Below are 22,115 nucleotides of genomic sequence, written 5' to 3'. Positions count from 1 at the left end.
ATGAAAATATCAAACATATAAAGTTATTTATATGTATGTAGAAGGTAGGTAGAAGGATAGATGTTTGCTTTACAGATAATTACAACGGTTTGATAGAGATGTGCACGTATCTGAAATATACAACTTAATATATTTAAAGTATTAATGTGTATGCTGGTATGCATCAGTCCTCTTGCGGCGCACGTGGAAAACAAGAATCAGACAATACAGAAAAACAACAATAGTTTATTTGAACCATATTTTGTGTATGAACTACAAACTCTGGTCTCTATAATCGATCTCCATATCTTTTAAAGGTCATGAAAGTATGATTACATGAAAATCAATCTCTTATTCTTTTACAGCATGTTTCTCTTTTCTTTTTTTCCCACTTTTAGAACAGGTTGTTGGCACATGTAAAATCAAAATTTAAAAATTTTTGTTTTTGTTTTATTTTATTCTCAAAATGTATTTTATATAAATCTACCACTAGAACAGCATTCCCTCTCAGAAAAAAAAAGTAAACCGTGTGGAAAGAAAAGAAATACTGACCAAAAATATTTAGATATCTTACATACATGAGACAGCTTGACTAAAATGCAACAAATTTACCATTGAAATTTTCAGACGATTTACTTCCAACTAAAGGCAAAAAGGGAAGATGGTTACAGCCTCCGAAATCGACCGAGTGGATTTGCGATCCACAGCCCCGCCACTACAAACTTAAACATAGAATAATGACACAAACAAACCTGGCTTGTTCTATGGTTTACAGATGTGCCAGACTCCATATAAGTGCAATCATTGGATGAATAGTGTCCTGGTGGCAAAAACAACAACAACAACAATGATATTGGCTAATCACTTATCTCATTCAGTCATGACTAATATTACCTGGGGACCTCGGGTTTGTTTAGAAAATCTATTCCCCAATTCTGTGTTGTGTGCAGCACATTCACACTGGATAATTAAACTATTGTGTTTCCCCTCAGATTTACAGAATAAATCTTAAATCGTGTGGTTCTGCGGAGTTTGTATGACAGCGGCTAGGATGCAGTTGCTTGCATCCTAAACAGTATCAAAGCTCTCATTAATAATTTCTGCTTAAGCCTCTGTAAGGCTTTATCTGGCTGAGGAAGAAAAAAGAAAAAGAAAAAAAATATGGAAAATAAAACTATTATTCGCTTTCCTGCAAAACTAATATTATTAATAAATGTCCTCTGTGTTAGGGGTATGTGTTTAGAAACATTTAATTATATATAATCCATGCACTTGTTTATTACATGTCACAGGTACCCCAGGTAATACTCGCCCTGTGCAAATTGGGCTTTTGATTACTCATGTTTAACGCCATTCAGTTTTTGTATCCCTCTGAGGCAAAGTGTATCTCATTTAATCTCTCTACTCACTGAAGCGTTGCGGAGTATAACCATCTTCTATTGAGGTTAAAAACTTGCTGAAACCGTTCTCTGTGGGCTGTAAGTGTTTGTCAGCTGGATGGGATTTTCTTAATATGTCTTCAGTATTGAACAATGGTCGAGAGTTAGACATATACCCTTCTTTACTGTTGGGAATTTTGAAATTAGGCTCATAATAAGAGGGGGAGGCAGACGCTGTAACATGCTGCACCAATGAATATTACCACTGTTAAGCTTGTTTTACTCAGGGACAGGAATGAAAATAATATAGTAATAATAATATGTAATAATATGTTTCATCCGTATTTTAGTCAAACAAATGATGATTGACAGACAGACCTCAAAAGAAGAGTTGACTGATTGACTGATTGACAAGTTGAATTGTTTTTCTTCCTGGAATCTTCTGTAATCTGAGGCTAATCACGGCCTTGGCCTATTGACGATGCTTTGAGCTTTCAGGTCAGTGAGTCCTCAGAGAGCACACGACGCTATCTCTGACCATACATTCTACGAGGCATTATCTTACACATAAATCCCGATGGCACGTTTATTTAATAAAAACACAAAAGCGAGTTAAGCATGACAGCGCCCTGACCTCTTTGATGTATTTGACGGTTGCACAAAAACTCCACTTCCTTACTAAAAATAAACCTAGGGCCATCTGCCAAATGTCTGCCTAACCCTGCATTTATGGCGCCTGCCACCATTTTTTCAAAGTGGGGACTTTGAAATGGTTTCCAGCCTGTGAGCCCCTGCAGAGCTGTGTCCATCCAAAGCCCCATGGGCACATCGATTAAAATGTAAATTGTGTTGTCGCCGAGCGAGAGGGCGAGAGGCAGGTGCAATCCAAACATCTGGTTGATGACCGATCCCACACATTCACCCCTGAAGTCTCTCGCAGCATAAGCCTCGCCACTCAGGGCCAACTGTGGTTGGCAAGGGGCAGGGTGTGAATCTGAGGCTGCCAGGCATGGCCTATGTGGAAATGTGGCACACAGATGACAAGCAATGTGCTCAGACAGCTGTATAAAGGGTTTAAGCTCTTTCTTCAGCTCATCAGACAGCTTCTTACAGCACCCCTATAGTGCCGCAGATGAGGTAAGGGGTCCCGGCGTTAAATAGGTGGCTTCAAAGCAGTCATCCTAATATGCAACAGTAGAAAGCACAGTAAGGTAAAGGTGAGGCTTTGATTCACTGGAAACATTTGGAGACAGTGGACTTTTGGCACAATTTAAAATAATCTGCATCTATATTCCCAACCCTCCTTCATCCACATTTATATTTTTTCCTTGCTGCCTCAGCATCATGACTTTCAGAAACTCAATCCCTCTTAATGCAACTAATGGTATGTTTTCTCTAATAAGATGTCTCTGAGATGCTGGGACTCCAGTCAAAAGAACGTTGAGATTAGGTATAAAATTATATTTTGCATATACATTGGAACACAAAGACGTAGAGATCAATGAAATTTACTTTATCAAAAGCATACTTCTAATAGAGAGCCTCAACTTTTACAATAGCAGAACACAGGACTTTGTTGCTGTTTTTTTCTCCCCTCAGCCAAGATATTCAGCCTATTTATGACATACCAGAGAGCGCCTAATGTATGTGACAGGCATAATTAAACAGTGAATTCTTATCAATTTTGATCACTGACAGTTCTGTCACTCACTGCAAAATGATGAACACGTGTTTAATTCATCTCAGTTACAGATGGCCACAAAACATCTCATCACTTGATCCACAGCTGGAGAAAATCACTAATGTGCTCTAGATTTCTTTGATACATGGGGGAAATTATGTTACTATCTCATCTGATCCAAAGTCTGCAGTTATACCAGAAAGAAAAGAAAAAGAAAAAAATCTTATAAAAGGAACAGCAATTTGTCGCAGGATTTTTTTTTTCTTTTTCAGCAGATGCCTTGTGACAGTTTGAAAGCATATTAGTAAAACGATCTTGTGATATGAGAGGAAGGAAAGAAAAAAAATGAATTAAGTGCTGAAAAAATAATTGCAGAATACAGTTTTTTCTTGATTTAACCACAATATTTTTTTTTCTTAAATAAATAACTTCTGTTTTGTAAAGACACTTTTTGAAACAGTAGACATACTCTAATTCCCAAAGTCATTGAATTAACGTCACCAGCCGCTGGTTTGCCAAACACACGAGTCTGTTCCTCTGTGTTTGAGCCACAGTCCTTACAACCAATTGTCAATAATGTCCTATCAGTAATTTCTGTGTGAAGTTTCATCAGTTTTATAATGTTTCACAAAAGCATTAGATCTGGGTCTCTTGTACATTGTCTTTTGAGCTGGCCCGGATTAACAAAGGTTCGTGGGCTGAGCTGTGTATCGAATTGATAGTGGAGGCATGGTTGTATGCAGTCTTATATGTGTTATAGTGGTTGAGGTGCTCGTGCTCGAGGGGAGGCAGCGTCAAGTGGCCCTCCATGCCCGGGCCTCCTGTCACGCAGTCCTCGTCCACATTGATGATCTCAATGGTGCGCGTGGGTGCGTGGTGGTTCTGCTGGTGGTGCTGCTTGCGCATCTTGTAGAAGATTATCAGCATGACGGCTGCCATGAGCGTGATTGCAACAAAGCAGCCAATAATGATCTTAGTCGTCTTCATAACCTCATCCAAGCCGTTCAGGGAGCCCTCCCCGCCCAGCTCAGTGACGGGGATTGTGTAAGTCTTCTCAGTGGTGCTGGTTGAGAGCGGGGTTCGGACTGTGGTGGTTGTTGTAGAAGTGTGGGTGATAGACTCCCATGTACCAGCAGAAGGTGTGGGGCCCACCTTGTGTTGCACAGTTGTGGTGAAGCCTTCATTATGCGGTGTCTCTATTGTCTCCACTGTCACCGTGGTGAAGTAGCTGAAACTGCTGTTCTCTGTTGAAGACACATTCAGTGTGGCAGATGCCGTTGTATTACCTGCAGAATTACTGACCATACACGTATATGTGCCTGTGTCCTGCATGGTAACGTTGGTAAAGTTCAGCGTGCCATCATTCAGCACGGAGATTCTGACCTTGTATGCGCCGTGAGTCATGATGGAACCATTGGGTGTAATCCAGCTTACTGAGGTCAAGGAGCTGGCTCTGCATTTCAACTCCGCAGCACTTCCCTCTGTCACATTTAGGTCTGCGGGAGGCTCCACAATAACAGGAGCATAACAGTGAAAGTAATTCTGGTCCAGCTCGCCGATGTATCGTCCCTTATGGTGGGTCGGCGAGCTGCAGCGGGCACAGCAGCTGGTGTTTGCAGGTACCATCTCCTTAAGCCACCAGCTTAGCCAGAGGATGTCACAGTTACAATTCCATGGGTTGTGGTGCAAGTGCACCCTCTCCAGGTGATGCAATGGAGTGAAGAGATCGTGGGGCAAGAGGGTAAGGTTATTGTGGGCTAGATTGAGTTCCACAAGTGACTGCAGGTCATCAAAGGAGTTCCTTTCTATGATCTGGATCTGGGCATGCATCATCCATAGCTTTTGCAAGTGAATGAGCCCTTTAAACGAGCCAGGCCGGATGACAGATAGCTGGTTTCCTGACATCTCCAGCTCATCCAATTTCACCAGGGGAATAAGATTGGGGATTTCCTTCAGATTGCACATTCCCAGATTTAAGTAGCGCAGATTGCTCAGTCCTTCAAAGGCCCCCTCAGATATGTAGGAGAGCCTTTTGAGCTCCCCAAGGTCCAACCTCCGTAATGAGGGCACTCTGTTGAAAGCATAGGAGGGAATGCTCTCAATGGGATTATTCCTCAGCCAAAGCTCCTTAAGTTTGGACAAGTACTCAAATGCCCCGTTTGGGATGGTGGTGAGGCGGTTATCAAAAAGCTCCAAGGTATTGAGGCTGGCTAGTCCATTGAAGGCCCCAAGCTCAATTTTGCGTATGTGATTTTTGCTCAGCTGCAGAATCTCCAGATGTCTAAGGTGCTTGAAGCTGTCCACCTTTATGACCTGAATGAGATTTTCTTGCAGATTCAGGTAGCGTGTGTTGGTAGAGATGCCATCAGGAACATCTCGTAGGCCTCTGCGGGTGCAGATGACTTTGCTGAACTGGTTGCTACAGGAGCAGACAGACGGACACGTCTGAGCACGTACCAGTCCTGCCACCACCAGCAGCTGGAGGGCAAGGAGCAGCACAAACAAAGGGTCGGACAAGGCCCGGTTCCACCTAGGACCTCGCATCATCTGCTGCTGCTGAGAGGAGGTCATCTTGTTTAACATTCATAATTCATTGACTGGTCTTCCACTCTTTGGAAAGAGGATTTGGGCCAACTGGAAGGAAATGAAAGAAAAAAAAGAGAAGAGTTTAATTAGATAAATGAATGCAAAAGTCTAATTCTTAACGTTTGAATTACTCCGAAACCAGAATAGCGACTCTTAATCACACACACACACAGCATGCCCGCACACAAACTTCCAACTATGATGGAGTGCCTCGACATCCATTTTTGTTTCAGGGTGCACCGTCCTCACACTCTCAAATTCAGTCACATAAAACTAAATCACAATGAAGCTGCCGACTTCTGTTCTCTATCTCTGCAGGAGGAGGAAAGGAGGGAAGAAAAGCAGCTATGACTGCTGTGTTGTGTGATTTATATTTGAGACTGAGGGGACATAAATAATAAGGAAGCTCACCACCCACCAGTCCTTCAATCGAGCCGAGATATCTGGAAACGTCTGATTACAACTCACAGTTCCTCAAAGGCATGAGTGCGACTGGAATGTCAAACAAGCAAGCCAAAATGGAACCGGGGAATTTGTTTGTGTAACTCTATGAATCATGCTAGAAGAAACTGTGGTAACACAAACAATGTATTCTTTGATTAAGATCTACTGTGTGGAAGAGAGACGATGCTGCGGCAGCTATGAGTGCAGCTGATGGTGTGTGTATGTTAATCTTATTTTCTACTCAACATTATCAGCATTCCTCAAAATGGTTCATGTTTTAATTATTGCACTGTGAATGATGGCTGAAAAGCTGCTATTTATACAGTTTACAAGTTTAACAAAAAGACACAGTAAAAAAAATGCAAATGACCTTTGATGACAAATATCAAACAACACAATATAAAATGTAGCTGTATGTTAAGTTTATGTTATGTTTTTTTTTTTTTTTTTTTTTTTTTTACAGCCAGAATGTGCAGGGAGCATATTACTTCATCCTCTCTTCAGTGGTTGCCACTGGAATTTAGAATACAATGTAAAATTTATCAGGCTCTTCGTAGTGAAGCCTCAGCGTGGCAGATGCATCTTCATAGAAAGCTGCAGTCGCTCAGGGTGTCTAAGCACTAAGTCCTGCATGTTGCCAGGCCCTGATGATTTTGTGCCTCAAATTTGGAACACGACCGTTTAAAATGCATCTTTGTGAAGCATAAGACAGTATAATAAAGGTATGGACGGGTGCAAGGGTACAGGAAATATATATATATATATATAAACAGACTTATAATTTCAAGAAAAAAAGAAGTAGTTTGAATCACATTAACTGTGTTTCAGTGTAGGTAAAACATTTCTGTCACAATTCACTACTTGATTTTTCGGGTCTGGACACTTACAGTGCACCATCACCTCCTTTTCAACCTCTATGATTCTATCTTTTTTAAAAACACTTGGGGCCATTTCCCATGTCTGCTCTTTAGTGATTTGTCAAACCGAAAAACATTCCCTGACTCCACTTTTCGAAGGGATTAACAAACTAGCTGTTTTGGTACTTAACAAGTACTTTACAAGTTAAAGTTAAAAAGGTAATGGCTGGCAAAAGGACAAGCACAAAGCTCCAGTGTTCACTACCTCGCGATTTCTGTATGCTTAGGCAAATACTTTGTATAGTCCGGCGACAGTTTGACAATTGCTTATCGTAGAGTTGTCCGAGTTCACTGGTACATTATCTTTTCTCCACAGAAAGCTGGATAGCTTTCTTTCTTTCTACTCCCTGAGTGACAGGGAAATACTCTGGGCAGGTCGGAAGCAAGTCACAGAGCTAACACAGATAAAGAGAAACATTTATAGAGTCTCTAATCTACCTGACCTGAATGTTTTTTGAATGTGAGAGGAAAGTGGAGCACATTCAGAAAATCAATGTGAGCATGGAGAAGGCGACGTAAACTCCCAACAGGAAGTGTTGGGGTTACAACCTCTGGTGAAATGTCAGTAATAAACACTGGTCTTCTGCGGAATATGTGTTGTCAAGCTACAAACAGCAACAGTAAATCTGAAAATTTGACATGAAGACGACTCTTGACAGCCACAAGTTTTAATCTATAAACAGAGCTCGTACGAGCTCTAAGAGACAAGGGTTCTCTTGGGATGCGTTTGATGACTTAAATAAAAAAAAAAACAACCTGTCACATTTAAAGAAGCAATTCACAAATAAATTTCTATTTATTGTCACTGAGTCAACTGTCACTGACATGTGTGAGTGTAGAAAGCACATTACCAGAATATACAAAGGTGTATGACATTTTTAAAAGGATAAGCGTAGCTGTAAATAGACCAGACTATTTCCCTACTATTTCAGTTTTAAGCTGGGAAATTGCTACCCCAAAGGTGCATTAGAAACTCTTGGCAAATAATACCTTTCAGTCAGCTGACATGCATGTGCATACATACCAGATTTTCTTTACTTCTTACACTAGTAGCATGGCCACAAATTTTACATGAATGGAGCTGTTGTATTTTGCAGTATTTTGCGCTTTCAGACAGTTTGCAATAGAAAGCTTTTCAGTTAAGAGGGAGAACGCTGTTACTTTAACTACTGATGAATTGTTAGATTACTGACTCTATTAAGTCTTTAATTGCAAAATTCAAATTCCAAGTATCCAAAGCCTTCAGGCTCAAGGAAAAAAACATAGGGTTTCTCGCAGAAAACCAGGCATTTGTGACAGGGATCACACACCAGGCTGAACATCGCATTCCACGCTGGCACAAAACAACAGACTAAAGTACAATCTGCTTGCATTGTTCTATTGGAAATGTTCCCATTATAACTGAATATTTCCAGAAATATTTATGTGCGCTATGCAGATAAGAACAATGGTCTTTCAAGGTGAAATTGCATCAATGATACGACCTACGAGAGAAAATATGCTGCAGTTAGGAATTCTGAGTAACTCTCCCTCAGTCCATGCATCCCATCCAACTATTTACTCATCCTCCCTTTCAACAGATCAAACCTTGAAAGGAGATGAACAATGAATCAGCAGAACGGAATCCAAATTGTGGCAGCAGAAAAGATGAAGCTGATTTACAAAAGCAAAACAATCCGTCCACACACGCCCAGTGAAAGCAGCAAAATTGGATTCACGTAGCGCGGTGATGGAATTAGATGAAAGGGGATAAGGAAAATGAGATTAAAACAATAAAAAAAGACAAAATAGAATGCATTTTTAAACTTTTGTCCTAGCAGATTATGAGCCGATGGTTGTTTATTTGTCTGATGTAAAATACTGAAGCCTGACCCAGATTAACACGGAGTGCAGACAATTGACTGGCAAGCTCTGCAACATTTGTGAATTCATTTGGTTTTATTAAAGGGGAACGGTTCACACACTGCAGCTAATTATTTAAAGAAAGGCCACGCTTGGTCATATAGAGCTGTTCAGTGATACACGGCATTATCTTATATGACAAAGAAGCATATTTAAAATGAGAAATTAAATGATGAATGCCTATGCTAAAAACATGAGAGCTTTGTGTGCTTGCGGGATATTACCAGTAGCCGTGAAATGGAAGAATCGACTAATAATGGGAAATTACTGCATACAATTGAAACAAAAGAAGCACCAACTGCTGAGGATATGAATGCATTTTGGATTTAAGTTCAAAAAGTGTTTAATTACCTCTCTAGAAACTTATAATTGAGAATAATCATCACTACACTGTGTGATTCAGCCTAAAGCAAAGTTACACCAAGTACTGCAAAAAAAAAAAAAAAAAAAACAAGCACATACAAATGTAACCCCTGGAAAAAAAATAACACCACATACACATTGGCCCTTACACATGGGGGTGGAGTCACATCGACCGACCGACCGCCTCTTCAATCTTTTTCTCACGAGCTTTTCCTTGGCATCTGCCGCAAGACCACTTCCAATGAGAAAGCCTTAGAGACGAGTGACTCATCTTTTTGAATGACACAACTAATCAATATGTATACAGCTGTCTGGTGAGTATGGCCCAGCTCTCCCAGCCATTCTAAATGCATACCCACTCAAAACAATGACCAGCATTCTTAGTCTTCGCACAAGTTTCAGCTCATATAAGACGCAGCTTTATCTATCTTAGCTTTTTAATGGTATCCTTTATGCTGTTTGTATTACTGATAAAAACACACAAAAAAAATGTGTCCGTGGAAAATATAATTTTCTCTGCAACACCTCAGATAAATGGACCTATCAACAGGAATCGATGCTGGCTTACTAATCATGCAACAATCACACTGACTTATTAGAAGATTGCTCGGTGCACCTGAAGACAAACTATCTGTAGCATGAGGAACCTGTGTGTTAAATATCTGCTGTAATACTAAAATCTGTCACGTGGAAGACATGTACACTTTAAAAGGCAAGACATTTAACTTCTCAGTTTGCACGTTTTGCTGTGGTGTAGATTTCATTGGGCGGATTTCAGGCACTTTAATGACTGTAATTCCTGAGTCTGTATCATACATTGTCATTATAAATCAGCCAGAAAGGACTGAATTATTTAGCAAGGCTACAGGAAATTCATGCGGGGCCAAAGCCCCCTAAAATAGGCCTGGTGGCGTCACCGCTCGGCGCAAAGCGAGCTGATCAACTTCATTTCCGCGTCCTCTCCGTGGTCAACAAGAATTCCCTGCCTTCGCTCTTCACAAACACATCCACAGCTTCATCCGAGAGGTGCAGAAAGTGGGAGGGTGCTCGCCCAAGGCTCCCTTCGCTCACTCACTCACTCACTCACTCACTGCTTGAGTGCCTGCTGATTATGAACTTTTGGGTGAAGAGAGACTGACAGACGCTTTTGGCATTCACACCGTGTGGCGTGGACGGGAAAGGGTGATTAGAGATTGCGGAGAGACGATTTTGACAGAGGAAGGTCGAGAGAAAGATGGAGACAGAGAGAGAGAAGGAGGGGGGATTAATGAGATATAAATCAAATCAGGTCACTTCTTGATAATGCCAGCAATCTCACAACGGTTCCAAATATAAACCAGAATCCTTTAAGGGTTCCAGAGTGGGAGGGATACCCACCGCATGCATCGAGAGCCTTCATTTTTCCTTCTCTCCAGCCTCGCAGCATGAGCACATCGTGGCCAGATTAGATAGATTGAAGGCAATCCCCTGTATTCTATCAAATGTATTCATACTGACTTGAGTTGAGAGAGTTTGTTTTTTTTTGTTTGTTTTTTTTATCTCGGTTAATTAGTATATCAGAACTTTACTGGGGTAAAGAAAGGACACAGCATCCTCCCCCTCAGCCACCATCACGAGCCGCTGCGTATCTGTTGAGACAGTCGTGTTAATATTTTGAAGATGAGAACAGCGTGTCACTCAGTGTAACTCCACTGCTTTGCTTCTATATTTGTAATTAAATGTTTGCTTCTTTTTTCTTTTTTTTATTTAATTCGTGCTTTGCCCTCAAGATGAAGACAGCCCTTGACAACAAAATGTTGCAAGGAAAAATGCCGTACACCCTGCGATAGACTCAGGGTGTACCCGGCGTCTCGCCCAATGACATCTGGGATTGGCTGGGTCGTACGTAAGTAACATCCACATGGAAACCACGTCCAAACGTTTCCCAGCAGAGCATTATGTCAGAAGATGATTACTGTTATCTACCTCTCTTGTCAGTGGTCATAATGTTATGCCGGATCAGTGTATCATTCCTTCCATATTTTTTTTTTTTAATATTTCTGAGCTTGGTCAAAGTTCAACTCCACTACTCAAACACGATACGATACATACATACATACAACATCTGAAGTGCTATTCAAACTCCATAGAAGCCATATTGGAATCCTTCAGGTATGTTTGAGAGTGCTGTTTCCTGCATGTGAGCTGTTAGAGCAGCTGCACGCAGTGACTGAGCTGTTCATGCATTATCGTTTATAATTAGCTCTTCCCTTTGTTGTCTATTTTTGCCCCGTAAAGTTTGTGGCTTGCCATTAACCGAATCTCAAGGGAGTTTCACTGTGAAATCTCTTAAAATACCATGGACATGTTTACACAAAGCAGCTACTGCACCATTTCCATTCAAGAATGAGTGGACAGCCCAAAAAGTTATTCCAGCTATAAGGATATCTATTCGTACATTGCACATACGCATGCACTGTATAACCTTGGAAGTATAGTACCCAGTGCCACATAAACTGCGGACTACTTTGCTCTGCCTTTCCACCGTTTAGGATACAGATGAATGCGCTTATTTTAAGCTGAAATAAAATAAAGCGCTCAGGGATTTTGAGAAGGGGGAGAAAAAAAAAACTTGGCAAAAATCGTCATACTACAACTCTTTTTCAGTGTCTTTTGTTTTAACCAGCCAAGTGAGACAGTGCAAGCCGAGTACTTTGAATTGGTGCTAACTAGCCAAGTGAGACAAACTGACAGCTGCTCCCCTGCCCACAGCCTGACATCCTTCCTCTCACAGCTTGTCTGTCTCATCCGTAACAAGATGGTGAAATGAATTTGATGCATCTAACAAATATTGATTTAACCAGCATACCCTTCCTACTCAGTTGATCAAACACTTTCGGCAAGAGAATACATTAATGCACTTGCATACCGAGATGAGTCCCTGCTCAGGCTGAGAATAAAGGGAAAATGTGGTACATAAAAAGTACACTTTGATCTGGAGGTGGAGAGTGGGAGGGGGGAGGGCTTAAAGGATATGAATAAAAATAAATATACAACGAATATCACTTGAGCACAGTTTGGTAACTGGATTGTTGTTGTTGCTTTTAAAAAAAAGAAACACATCATATCTGCACTAATTTATTATTTTAATCCCATCCGAATATGCATAGGTGTGTTGTGATTTATGGTGAGCTCACTGCTCTCGCTGTTATGATGGAATTGCACTATAATGCTGGTTAACACGCAGATGTTCCAGCCCTTGTGTGCTCGGTGAATTCTCAGACGACACCCGTCTTTAAATTTGGTCTTTGTTATGACCTCAATCACACACCTGTAAAGTTTTTGGTGCCTGGTCTGGTCTTGGTGGTTGGCACATGTCTAAGCAACATCCACACAAATGCGAGGTCCGAAAGGTTCCCAGCAGAACATTGTATTGTCACAAGATGGTCAATGTCATTCACTTCTCCTCCCAGTGGTTTTAATGTTGTGGATGATCAGTGTTTTTCCTGCTGCAGTATCAGGGGGTTCAGACGAGAGCATGGACACATGGGGTTTCTCAATTCTGGTGCAAGCAACGCACACACGTTTCCCTGCCCCAGCCAACAAGCAATTCCGCTCCACTGCCCTGCATTTCTTGATGGTCTATGTTAATAATGTCGGGGAGGAAATTGAGAGAACAGCACGGAGAGAAGCAGGGGAATAAAAAGGGTCAACGCTGTTTTTCATGTTGCTTTTAGTTGCTTCTAAACTGTCTTTGTGTGTGTGTGTCTGTAACCGGCTGCATCCTGTTGGCGATGGCTGTTGCCATCAAGGAGTGTCACTGCTATAGGGAGTGAGGGTGCCTGGTGTAGTCCAGGTGGGTGGTACATTCCTAAATAACATGAATACCAGCTCTAAAAGTTTCCCAGCAAGTCACTGAATTGTCACAACATGATCAATGTTATGCCTGACCGTGTAGATTTCATGCCACCTTTGAGTATTGACATCAGAAAAAAAGTTCAAGACACCAAAAAAATATGTACGACTTGTGAGCTGGCACCGCAGCTACCCACCAGCTAACGTCCACTCATAACATCCCAGCTGGCTAACATCGTTGCCAAAAAGGAAGCCAGGAGTGCTGCTTGGCTTTTCCGCCTTCTGTCTCAACCTACTGCAGGTGTCTCTAGGAGAACAAATATCATGATGACACAAACAGACACAGGGAGACAGACTAACAAGGTGACAACATAACCAACCACACTTTTGGGGCTGGTATAAATCCAATCCACACAAGTAAATATGTCTCGGAGACTCTGCTCCAAGGGCAGTATTTCCAGTTCATGTTATTTGTTGCAGCAAACTCTCAATGCAGAGTTTAGATTCTGTGTGAGAACAGCATTTTATTTTTATTTTTTTTATTTTTTGCCAGATTCTTAACACAAACAATCCTAATTAGAAACGATTAGTCTACAGGGAAAGGGAAAAGACAAAAAAATAGGCATTACAAAGATACAAACTGTTCTCATGAGCTGTTGTAACAAGTACAAGTAAACACTCTGCGTCTGCAGGTCTAATACAGTATGTGAATTTAGCAGTATCAGAACATAGTCTCCCTTCTTATTGTACATACACATCTATTGGTATCTAGAAACAGCAGAGCCACAATATCGATGACCCGACTGCACTTCCGACAGACTCACTCGTGTTTTCGTTTCAGCTCTTCCTCCACTACTGACAAGGAAATGTTGGATTATACATTATACTTTTTTTCTTTACAATTTACAACGGGTTTGCTTTACAAAGCAATTACCATGGAAACTTAGAGTGGCCATAATGCCACATCCTTTTTCCATAACATCAAATAACTAAACTAAAAAGAGATGACACTTGGACACGCAGCAACATTACTTTAAATATCTAAAATGACAGACCATCCTTTAAAAAAAAAAGGCTAACCTACAATGCAGCCAGTCACCAGGGGGAGCTCTACTTGCCTTAGCTTCACTTATTGAGGAGCTGTTCCACCATCCATTTTTATACTGCCTATGTGTTGGTTTAATTAGGGCTGAACAAGTCCATGAATCATTTGGATCAAATGGGGTGCGAGGATCAGTGCAGCCACTCCGCAGCAGGTGTTTCTATAGGTTGTTGTTCTCAACCTTAAAACATTTGACATTTACTGTGCACCCAATAATATAGCCACATAAAAAAGGCCAGAACTGCCTGCTTTAAATTAGGACATCAACTTTCTTTGTGTTAGTCACATTCACCATGGTAACAGAAGAAACATCTATTGTAAGATTTGACAGCAGCGGTAGGAAGGCAACATTTGAAGGACACGACCAAGAGAGAAACTCAAATGCCCTTGTTATTTAAGAAAGTGTAAGGAATGGGACACTTTCATGATATGTGTCATTAAATGATCCCAAATGTATGAATGCAAATAGTATTTACAGAACATATTTATCCACAGTGCAGCAATTAAAATAGTTTCACATAGTTTCCAAGTTGCATAGTTTACTCTCGAAGATGGTCTAAACTTCTGCAGTGGATGCAGGTTTTTCATTGAAGATGGGCCAAGAACAGTGAAAAGTTTTCGTTTAACATAAGTAAAATGAGTATTGTGCATCATGAACTAATACTGTGAAGATGAAAACAAATTTAAAAGCATACTGTTATTTACAATTTTCCAGTGTTTATTAATGTAAGACTCAGAACAAAACAATTTTCCGCCTCACAGTTAAGGGTTTATCTTTCTGTCTTGCAGACTCCTCGAATGGTCTGCATCATGATATGGTATCAAGTAGTAGACATCGACTGATTGTGACACGCAGCTCTGGCTGCTCTGCCTCAGTTGTCCCAGTCTGCACGGTTGCATTTAGAAAGAAAACACGAAGAGCTGGTCCGCCAGGTCTCTCACTGACCACCGCAGAGACAGACTGTAGCCCTGATTATAGCTGCAGCCTTGGGGTGACATAGCTGTTACTGTGACTGCAGCTGTAGCCACAGCTGTGCTTCGGTTGTTACGATTATAACTGTGACACATTTGTTCGTAATGGGTGTTAGTTACGCTGACTACATGCAGCAGTTGTATTGCATGCAGTGATTGTTGTGCTGGTTGGTATTGAAAGTTGTATTCCTGAGCCCCCTGCGGTGTGTTTGTAACACATGTATCACAGAGGCACCGCAGGTAGTAACAGCTGGACATATCCAAAGCACAACATATTGAGCCCCAGCAGTCGGCAGGTCCAAACAATGGCCATTTCCAGCCAGAGCCAGAGCCAGGCAGAGCAATTGCAACTGTGCTCACAACCACTGGCTATATTACGTCCAAGATCAATCTTTTAAAATGAGTAATGAGCATTAAATGCTGCATGTAAAGCATATCATCGCTGCTTTTGGTCGTGTCTGCCCGGCGTTCTGTTTGTCAGTGGGCAGTGTTTTATAACGAGTCTGTGTGGTGACTCCACCAAGTATCTCGCCAAGTTCCTTCAGCTCTCCTTTATGCAAACGTACAACATTTCACAGTACACAATGACACATCTCCCTCTATTTTCGAATGAGGCCACCGTGGGTGATGATATTCCACTGAGTCAACATTCTGGTATGAGCAAAACAGTGGTGTGTCACCAGAGCGTGATGAGCAAGCGTATCAACTACTCCAGGGCATCGCACTTGCCATTCTGGTTTAGGCAGGTTCTAAACATAGACAGAGGAAATGGCCTCCCCCTCAATCAGACGATGGCCTCCGAAGTGACAGCTGTTCCTGACGAATGAGCCACGGTCATTTCTACTGGCCTCTTTGGACAAAGTGCCCAAACCGGGAACTTGTTTATGACTGCTGGCCTTGAAAACACATTCACGGACACTTACATACACATGCGCATCTAAATTAACTGACAAAGAGTCACGCATACACGTATCTATCTTCTCTAATCCCTTTAATCCCTCTGAAGAAAAAAAAAACATTTTAGACATTTTAACCACCGCATAGATTGTGAACAATATTTGTGTATTTGTGCGTCCGTGCCGCCGCGTGCTTCCAGCATGTGCAAAGTTTCACAAGCTGTGTAGGTGACAGCCTTCTTGTTTCACACTGAGTAGCGTGTTGGCGGTGGGGGCTCGCGGGTGACAAGAGATATTGATAAAATCATTCTTCACCCCGTGGACATTTCAGAGAGGCTGTGGGCAGAAAATGGCCACTAACTACTCTTCAAGGATGTCAGATGAAGGAGTCCGACCCTAATACCGCTGTCACTCCCGCGCCTGGCCGAGGTCAGGGTTAGCATGCATCACTTTGAGCCCGTCCAAGCCGTGCAGAGGTCGTTCTGAAGCTGTGAACCCGGACATCCAGGCAGTTCGCTCTCCCTGTGATTGAGTTTGGGCTTCAGAGAGCATGCGAGATAAGAGGGACACAGGGTGACAGTATCTACAAACCACAGACAAAAACCGGAGGCCGAGGTGTCAGAACATATAGTGCGGACTGTACAATAAGTGAACTCAACTGATTTCTTCTTGTATCTTCAGAATCACTTCCGAATAACATCTTAATCACTGACTGACAAGATAAAATGTACTATTAATTTGTGGTCAGGCATGGCTGAGAATTATATCGCTAGGCCGAATCGGTGGATTTAAAGAGCAGAACTTGCTGCCTGTGAAAAGAACAAACACCACATGTCTGCTCTCCCTCTCTGAACGCACGACTAATTTGAAGATCCATTCGGCGTTGACATGTTCAAGGGCACAATCTTGTAATGTCCCGTTGATTGATGCGTCAGTGTACCTTTTTAACATCAGCTGGACTGAAGGTCAGTTCTATAGTGAATCTATTAACAGAGAGGAACGCATTAAGGAGCTCCAAATGTCAAATAAAAGGTGTTTGATGCATTTTATTATGGTAACAATGAGAGTGGGGGGACCTCTGGTGGTTTGGAAACAATAAATTATAACAAGGATTTTTCTTTTTTTTCCAGCAAAGAAAAGAGATCCGTTTATCTTGATTTCTATGAATGTAAATGTATGCTCAAGGGGGTAAATTTACTATTTAATTGTTTTTTAGTAATTGAAGTGAGATAAGTAAAACATTTTGATGATTTGACTTGATTTTCAAATTCGTCATTTCACGCTTGCAGGTCTTTGTTCGTGTGCATTGGTCGGTTGGTTGGATAAAGCCTTAGTGTATCTGTATTTTAAATGGTTTCAACTCGTTATTTTAAAATCATTTGTTCACTTATTAATATATGTTTCCAATTTGTAAATACTCAGAGGCATTTTATGAAAACAACTGGTGTAAAAGGAGACTTTTTCTAACACTGACACTTTTTTCATTAATATAATAAGCAAAAGGCTATTAAACTTTTCATTTTATTTAACCCTATCTGCAATGTCCTAATATGACACTATAGTAAATATTGGTATGGTACATTTTTGTCACTCTAATACAATGTTTTTCATTCAGTAACAGACCAATGCTTGTGTCTCCAGACACTGGAGAACGTTGTTGTGGTGAAACTTGTTGCCAAAGGAAGGTGGAAATAAAACCACGTCAATTGATTCCATTGCACAAATTTAATATAATTTCCATGAAGACATCCAATCTCCTGCCCTACTGGAATGGATATACAGGGTGGGTAAAATAAGAGAAATACCACATGAAAAGAAGCTTTGAAGTAAGGGAATCACAAAAGCTAACTATTCATGCAAGTCATATCAAATAAGTCGAATGCCATTTAGCTTTCCCTTTTTTGAAAAAAAAAAAAAAGGTCTGACAGACGGCACTTTTATATGCGAGCTTTCAAAGCATCACAGGGGAACTAGCAGAGTTTCGGAGAGCCTGGGTAGTCTGTGCCTGATTTGCTGCTGCATTGGCTGTATAAAAACACTAGACTGATTTACTGTGGCGGGGATAATAGTCGCAGAAATTATGACAACATATGGCCAAGGCAGACAAACAGCACCCTGAGCCTAGAAGAACAATGGTTGCCAGCAAAAGCTGCCCGACACAGTGACAGAAGTTCACACCAAAAGTAGATCAGACGTGTAGTGGAAGTTACATGCATGAGTTGCAGCAGGGCTGTTTACACCAGAGGCATATTTCCGTGTGCTGTCCAATGAAACTCTCTGATAAATGATATATATATATATATATATAAATAAAATAGTCTGTCAGAGAGGTGAAATGTCGTGTGCGAATGGACGTCTTGTGAACTGCGTACCAGCATAGTAGCACTGCCGAGAGTCATGAGGCTTCGACTTTGGTGACTTTCTACCACACTTTCCTTCACTTGAATTCACTGACTAACTCGTGCATCAAAGGAGCCACATGTAAGTTCACGGCAATTGTATAAAGCCTATAAAACCTATAAAAATTCTCTCTTTCTCTCTATCCAAGCCCCTCAGATGCGTTATTTCTGAACACTTGGTCCTCTACAAACAGCTGATAGTCATTGGTAATCAATCAATTGTGTTTCTTTTAAAATTCATGCCGCATGTTCGTGAAATAAAGTACCGAATGTGCATTACTTACACTGCATTTTCAGGTTGCAGCTTGGTTTATGGCGAGACTTGGCATTTCAGGTTTATGGCCCATATGCTTTCTGGACCACATCTGCTACACTACAGTAAAATAAATTCAAATTCTAACTAAAAATGCAAAGCTGTAACCACACCAATCAACCAAAATGTTTAGCAAACAGATTATAAAGCAGATTGAACAACAACAACAACAACACAAAAAAAACAGTACGTTTTTCAGTCTTCATAAATACATGATGCACAATTTCAGTGCAGCTGTAGAGTCGTTCTGTAGGCAGTTAGACATAAGACACGTAAAGATCAATAATAATAAAAAAAAAATCTAACATAGTCTAATAGCACCACAATTTGTTGTTCCTTCAGCTAGATGGGTTTAAACTGAGGTAGAGTGTACCCACAACGCCATTTCAACCTTTTGATAATGTGTAATCTACATCCACATGGTATGACTTGCCATCTTTTGGGAGTCATTATGTCCAATAATTGCTCTACATGCTTGTAAATGAAGTCATATTTTAAAAGACTCACTGCACCCTATGGTGCAAATATTTCCCGCACAATGCCCCCATTTGCCAGGATGATTATTTCTCTGGACAGGTTTGCAAAACAAATTCAAGTGTGGTCTCAGTAGATATACAAATGATTCAGCCTTTATGGATTAAAAATAAAGAAAAGAAAAAAATCAACAATTCAGTGTTACAAGGTATCCCCGAAGGAGCAAAAGGCTTAATTGTTTGGAAATACAATCCAACCACTCATTAACAACTTGGATATTGTTTTGTCTCTGCATTTAACCCATCCATACATTCACATCCAACAGTTCATTCATTCATTTACTTTCTCCACTATATTCTTTTCATGATCACAGGGGGCTGGAGGCTAATCCCAGCCTATGTGGGGCACGAGGCACAGAAATACGCCGGTGATTTATAGTTTTCAATCCACCAGAATTAGACACCTTTGTGCTGTGCTGTGTTACCACATTTGACGGTGTGCACCGGCAGCAGTTTGCTGAGATAATAAGTATGATTTATTTTGGCTGAAATGGTCCATTCTCAAGTACGCTGAGTGTAAAAAGTCAGCTGGTTCCACGGTGAAATAGTTACTTTAGTAGAAAATGACAGAGTTATGCCGTCCCTCATAAATAAGGTTCTACTGATCACTCTGAAACAGTTACCACTTGGCCCATGTGTAGCCCCGTCTAATTCACTCCTTACCTGGCGGTTCAGTCACAGTTCCAAAGGGTTCAGGTCGCCCTCATGTTAATTTCCAATCCACCATAATGTTGACCCTGCAAATACAAAAAGTAAATGGTAAAAACACTTTAGAGTACACATCACATTTAGACTGATACTGTACAATTTGTGGCCGATCCATTTTGTGGACTCTCTGGAATATGGACCATAAATAATGCACTGTTTTGGAGGGATCATGATGTATCTACTCGACTAGCAACAATGCGATTTTTTTAAAGCCCCAGGACAGAGTACACCTAATTCAAAATTCTCTTTACTGTTCCTAAATAATCATTGAGTCATCTTGTTAGTTTTCCTTTCAACCACTTCCTAAGCACGCCCTGCTGATACCGATATTTTACTCCTTTTGAGAATCTCCATCTAACAAGAGGGACTTTGCATGCTACTGTGTGTCGGAAGAGGTCATTCCCCAGGGACAAGGGGACAGTGAAAGCCATAAAGACACACACATATACACGCACACACACAAACACGTACTGTGAACACACAGACACGTACACGCTGTGAGTCCCTGTTGAATAAATTATTGAGGACAAAAGCAAACCAGGATAAAACTCTCCATCTTGCATGCCATCCATTAGTGTAGTGCAGGAACTGTGAGTGGAAATAAGTGTGTGTTTGAATCACTGGAATATTTTTGTGTGTGGGCCTGTCATGACCCCAGCCTTTGTTTTAAGGTCTTTGTCATTTATATGGCATTCATTTCCACATTACACTTACATTATATCCCAAATAAACCCAAGCTAATGGCCATTAAATGCTGCAAACACATCTATGCCTGTCCACCTGATGACAAAACAGAACATAATGAAGCAGACTGGAATAGACTTACAATTAGTTGTGTCTGTGTTCAGGACTGCCAATGGAATTGTAATGGTAGGCAAGAGGGTACCTTTAGTCCAAGTGCACTGTGAAGTCTACTGCTATAAACAACACAAACGTTGGAAATCATCATCAAGGTATGATACGAGCAGCAACCGTGTCTCATGTCTGCATCATCCTCCTTTCTGTGACTGCACATGTGACTGTTGCTTGTCAGTTTGATCATTACGACAATAGTATAGTAGTAGTATGATAATATGGTATATAAGTGTTATGTTTCATAGTTTACGGGAGATTATAGATCCAATATGAAGCTGTCAGAAGGTTGTGATTGAGATAACAGACATCAACCATACTGCAGCCAGACACCAGGAGGAGCCCTACTTGATTTGGCTACACTTACACAGTCTATGTTACAAAGGCGTTTGAAAATTCAGCACCACGGACAGCACCATGTAATTATTAGTGGAGTTTACCTGCTGTTCTTTCAAAACTAAATTAGACAGATTGCGAGTGGTCAATATGACAGACCAAATAATAAATAATATATCATCAAACACCAAAAAAACTGACAGTGTCTGCGCTGGTGCATTCCCACATCTGGCAGCTCGAGTGGCAATAACATCAAAACAGCGTTTGCTTTGCACAAATATGTTTCAGTCTTTCAGTAAGACTCTTTTGCCAGTAAGCTAGCCTACTCCATTGCCTCTATCCTGCACAGTATGCACGTAACTACAGCATTTGTACTGTGCAGTTAGTCAAACATGATAACATATGTCCAAATACAATTCATGGATGTCAGCTCACCTTATTATGACTGAATTTAAAGGACATCAGCTGGTTAGCATTGCAACACCTTAAAAGCTGAGGATGTGTGGACAAAAAGCCTTGCCTCCAGTGCTTGTGATGTTAGGGATGGAACTGAACAATATTGTGAAATAACATAATTTACACTATCCACTGCTGTCTGGATTAAACTTTGCTAAAGATGACAAATTGCACTCACAAAGTACATGATAGCGATGATGGATATGGACTTTGTTGCTGCAATCATTATCATTGTTATTATTATCAACATCATCAATATTGCAAAACCCCACCCTTCACGCACACAAAACACCCTCTGGCCTTCCTCCTCCACTGACAAAACTCTACATCACTGCATTTTTCAAAGCACGCGACTTGGTGTTTTGGAACGTGTCTAGACGACGCGTGTTCTTTCTAATTAAGAAGACAGCACCATACTCAAACTCCAAACATCCTGTCTGCTCTATCAGAGGCAGCTACTATT

The 22,115-nt window shown here is 41.0% G+C and overlaps 1 protein-coding gene across 2 annotated transcripts in view; it reads right to left on the bottom strand.

Annotated features, from left to right (window-relative positions):
* Positions 1–209: 209 nt before the first annotated feature.
* lrrc4ca (leucine rich repeat containing 4C, genome duplicate a) overlaps positions 210–22,115 on the bottom strand; it is a 147,984-nt gene continuing 126,078 nt past the window's right edge. For both annotated transcript variants that reach the window (XM_047597012.1, XM_047597011.1), the window contains 2 exons: positions 19,964–20,037; positions 210–5,673 (listed from right to left, as the gene is read on the bottom strand). In XM_047597012.1, the coding sequence (XP_047452968.1) occupies positions 3,676–5,622 (1,947 nt within the window). In that variant the 5' untranslated portion in view covers positions 5,623–5,673; positions 19,964–20,037 and the 3' untranslated portion in view covers positions 210–3,675. The remainder of the gene's footprint in view (positions 5,674–19,963; positions 20,038–22,115) is intronic.

Source organism: Mugil cephalus, chromosome 10, assembly GCF_022458985.1.
Source record: "Mugil cephalus isolate CIBA_MC_2020 chromosome 10, CIBA_Mcephalus_1.1, whole genome shotgun sequence".
In the NCBI taxonomy this organism is placed as follows: Eukaryota; Metazoa; Chordata; class Actinopteri; order Mugiliformes; family Mugilidae; genus Mugil; species Mugil cephalus.
The sequence above is the reverse complement of the archived record's forward strand: the minus strand, read 5'-3'. Positions and strand labels throughout refer to the sequence as shown.